The 3,657-nt window shown below is 43.0% G+C and overlaps 1 protein-coding gene across 5 annotated transcripts in view; it reads left to right on the top strand.

Moving 5' to 3' along the window:
* Gapvd1 (GTPase activating protein and VPS9 domains 1) overlaps positions 1 to 3,277 on the top strand; it is a 126,162-nt gene extending 122,885 nt beyond the window's left edge. For 4 of the 5 annotated variants that reach the window (XM_023701626.1, XM_023701627.1, XM_023701625.1 and 1 more), the window contains 3 exons: positions 796 to 868; positions 1,316 to 1,513; positions 2,777 to 3,277. In XM_023701626.1, the coding sequence (XP_023557394.1) occupies positions 796 to 868; positions 1,316 to 1,513; positions 2,777 to 2,917 (412 nt within the window). In that variant the 3' untranslated portion in view covers positions 2,918 to 3,277. The remainder of the gene's footprint in view (positions 1 to 795; positions 869 to 1,315; positions 1,514 to 2,776) is intronic. The other variant, XM_012517000.2, reaches the window with a different exon arrangement.
* The last annotated feature ends 380 nt before the right edge of the window (positions 3,278 to 3,657 follow it).

Raw genomic sequence — 3,657 nt, 5'->3', positions numbered from 1 at the left:
CACACTCACCGGACCTGGGCTAGGACTGCTGTTAGCTCTTTAATCCTAATTATCTCATCTACCAACTGAATCATTGGGTGGATGGTATAATCCTTTCTCCATCTAATAACTGTGAGCTTTAGGTTCCGGCTTTTTGGTCTATCTTAAATCTTCTCGCTTTCTTTTCTACCTTTTTTTTTTTTTTTTTTTTGGCATGTGGTGCTGGGGGATTGAACCGCAGTCCCGGTGCTTTGCTAAGGTTGTTCTAAGTAGGTGCTTTAGACCACTGAGCCATCTCACCAGCCCTACCTTTTCTTTTTTTCTGCTGAATAATGTGTCTAAGCCAAGGACTCCTCTCCGCTCCTCTCCTCCCCTTCCCTGCCTTAGAATGCTGTTCTAGTCCAAGAGAGGGGGGCTTTTCTTCCATCTCTGCATCCCCTCTACTCAGCAATTCAAACTGGACCCTAAATAGGAGGGGGAAAAATAGGGGTGGCACAGTCCTGGGAGTTAAATCCAGCTCTGTTTTTTGAGACAGTGTCTCTTAAGTTGGCTAGGCTGACTTCACATTTGTAATCCTCCTGCTCAGCCCTCTCTGAAACTGGGATTATAGACATGTACCAGTCTGCCTGGCATTGTGCAGGACAAGAGTACTTTGGACAAGAGTACTTCTGGCTGAGAGAGAGCCTCAGCTGAAATTGTAATTTGTATGTAGAAATCAATCTGAAATATTTTACTGTTTGGAAAAAAATCCATTATGTGTATTGTGCCTTATTTTTTGAAACATATATTTACATCTGTATTTTGGGGAATTTCCAGGGTTCTTCATGAACACATCCAAAGATTGTCGAAAGTAGTGACTGCAAACCACAGAGCTCTTCAGATACCAGAGGTACTGCAAATTTGTATGGTATGGGTGATGTTAAGTCAAGCAGTGTTAGGCATGTTGCCACTTTGTCAAAGAACTAGAGTACCATGGAACACAGAGCACTGTTTGTACTAGGTGTTTTTCATCTACCACATTCCCGAAGGTACTACAGGGGTTCGAATTCCCTGGCATGGAAATGGACCTCAGTAGAGGACAAAGAGAGAGCCCCTCTCCAAAACGACTCTGTGCCCCAGCAGAGATTCTGTCCCCATCAAAGTAAATTTATAAAAGCTTGAGGGGTGCAGTGTAAACTTGCGTGGGAGGGTAAGGAGCTGTAATATGGCTTTATTGAAAAAAGGTAAAAGTAGCCACCTCACACCTGCATGCTGGAATGAAGGTTGCTGGGGTCTCATGCCCTGTGCTGGTGGTTGTTGGGTCTGGGATCTACATGTTGCATGTGGTCTCCCTTAGGTTTATCTTCGAGAGGCACCATGGCCATCTGCACAGTCTGAAATCAGGACAATAAGTGCTTATAAAACCCCCCGGGACAAAGTGCAGTGCATCCTGAGAATGTGCTCCACAATTATGAACCTCCTGAGCCTGGCCAATGAGGATTCCGTCCCTGGGGCAGATGACTTTGTCCCTGTGTTGGTGTTCGTGTTGATAAAGGTGGGTCCCCTGCTGTAGGTGCTCAGTGAGTGTGTGTGGCAGCCTGAGAAGCCTCACGTGCTATCAGAGACCTGGGCTCTTTTCCAAGTCAGTCTCCATATCACCCACCAAGTACCTAATAGCAAGATTTGTTCTGTCCAGAAGTCGGGCTTTTTAAAAGAAAGGGTGGGAGGATCAATTCTTGGACAGCAATTTCAGTTCCTAAAGCAGTACCTCATGTCCTGGGTTGGTCCTTAGGACACAGTCACTGAGTGAGTAAATGAGGGCAGTGTCTCAAGTTTTGCTTTGTCTTTCACAAGAAGTCTGCATAGTGTCTGTTAGGCTGTCTCTCCCCTCTTTAAGCTTCTTAGTTTGAATTGTACATTATTATTTGGACATTATGTGTTTTTGCTTTCTTGAGACAAGATCTCACTATGTAATCTAGGCTGACCTTGAATTTGCTTTTGTAGCCCAGGCTGACCTTGAACTCATAATCCTCCTGCCTCAGCCTCCCAACTGCTGAGATTATAGGCATGCACCACCACACCATATTTGGACATGACTATATCTTGTCATTTATATTTTTATTTGAGAAAAGGTTTCCCAATGTAGTTGAGGCTGGTGCTGAACTTGCCCTCAGGGTGGTCCTCCTTATTAGACTATCAACTGCTGGGATTTCAGTTGCCACCACCCTGTTTTTCTCTGACCTTTAAAACTAATGCTTTGAAACACTTTTATTTTCACCAGGCATTTAGGGTGCACACCTGTTCACTTGTGTGTTCCAGCCAGTGCAAGTCAGCCATCGATGTCTAAAAGTATGGTTGGGGCTGAGGAGATAGCTCAGTGGCATAAGTACCTGCCTGGCAAGCACGAGGTCCCGAGATTTATTCTCAGTACCAAAAAAAAATCACGATACATTTTGGGCTGGTAAGATAGCTCAGTGGTCTAAAGTGCTTTCTTAGGTAAGCTTAGGCAGGCATAGGGGACCTGGGTTAGATCCCTATGCTGCGCCAGCCCCATCCTCAGGGTGGGCTGAGCTCCCCCCGCCCCCGCCCCAGAAAAAAAAAATATGGTTGGTTGATTTCCATTTTTTTCTTTCTTCCTTGCTGCAGGGCTGGGGATTGAACCCAGAATCTTACGTGTACTAGGGAAGTGCTCTACCACTGAGCTGCATCTTCCTGCCTCAGCTTTCTGTGTTGCTATGAGGATAGGGATCTGCCAGCATGCCCTTGTCTCACAGAACAAGTGTCTAAGCAGTTGTTGTTGTACTTCTCACTTCTCTAGGCAAACCCACCCTGTTTGCTGTCCACTGTGCAGTACATCAGCAGCTTCTATGCCAGCTGTCTGTCTGGAGAGGAGTCCTACTGGTGGATGCAGTTCACAGCAGCAGTGGAATTCATCAAGACCATTGATGACCGGAAGTGACTGAGACCAGGGCCCACGACGGCAGCAGACTGTTAACAGGGCAAACAGATCTCTAAGAAGATGCAGCAGCTGCTTCAAAAGCTGAAGATTGCTTTTGTATAATATTGTACAGTATTCAAACCTTTTAAAAACAGATCTTTACTAAGCAGATTAATGAACTAACAAGCAGGTTCTCTTTTTCTTTGGACTCTTTTCCTTTCTTAGTTGCATATTTTATTTTCTTGTCCCCAAGTAGAGAATAGCACTTCAAAAAGGGACCACATTTTTCAGGTGTTTTGAAATATCAAAAACCAGAACAAAATCTCTTAGAGAATTCCTTGACTTCCATTCATGGATATCCCTTTTTTTTCCTTTTTTATTTAATTATTTAAAGAGAGTACAAGTTAGAATAAACATAGAAAAATTTACAAGTGATACAGAATTTCACTGGAAAAAAAAAAAAAAAAAAAAGTACTCCTCTTTTAAGATGCTGTCTTATCTTATATGCATCTAAAGGAAAGAAAATAGCAGCTGCACTGAGGATCAAATAGTGGTGCATTTGTGGCATTATCTCTAAATACACTCACCTAAGTTGAAAAGCTAAGAAGGAAATGTAAATATAATATATATTTATATTTGATGTAATATGGACCTCTTCAGATTCTAATAAACAAGGAATATTGCTGATAGTAGGTTGTGACATACCCTCTTATGAAATGGTTTCCTTGACAAAATTTAAGCTGAGCTTAAAAGCAAAATAC

This window comes from Octodon degus, unplaced genomic scaffold, assembly GCF_000260255.1.
Source record: "Octodon degus isolate 3935 unplaced genomic scaffold, OctDeg1.0 scaffold00138, whole genome shotgun sequence".
Taxonomy (NCBI): Eukaryota; Metazoa; Chordata; class Mammalia; order Rodentia; family Octodontidae; genus Octodon; species Octodon degus.
The sequence above is the reverse complement of the archived record's forward strand: the minus strand, read 5'-3'. Positions and strand labels throughout refer to the sequence as shown.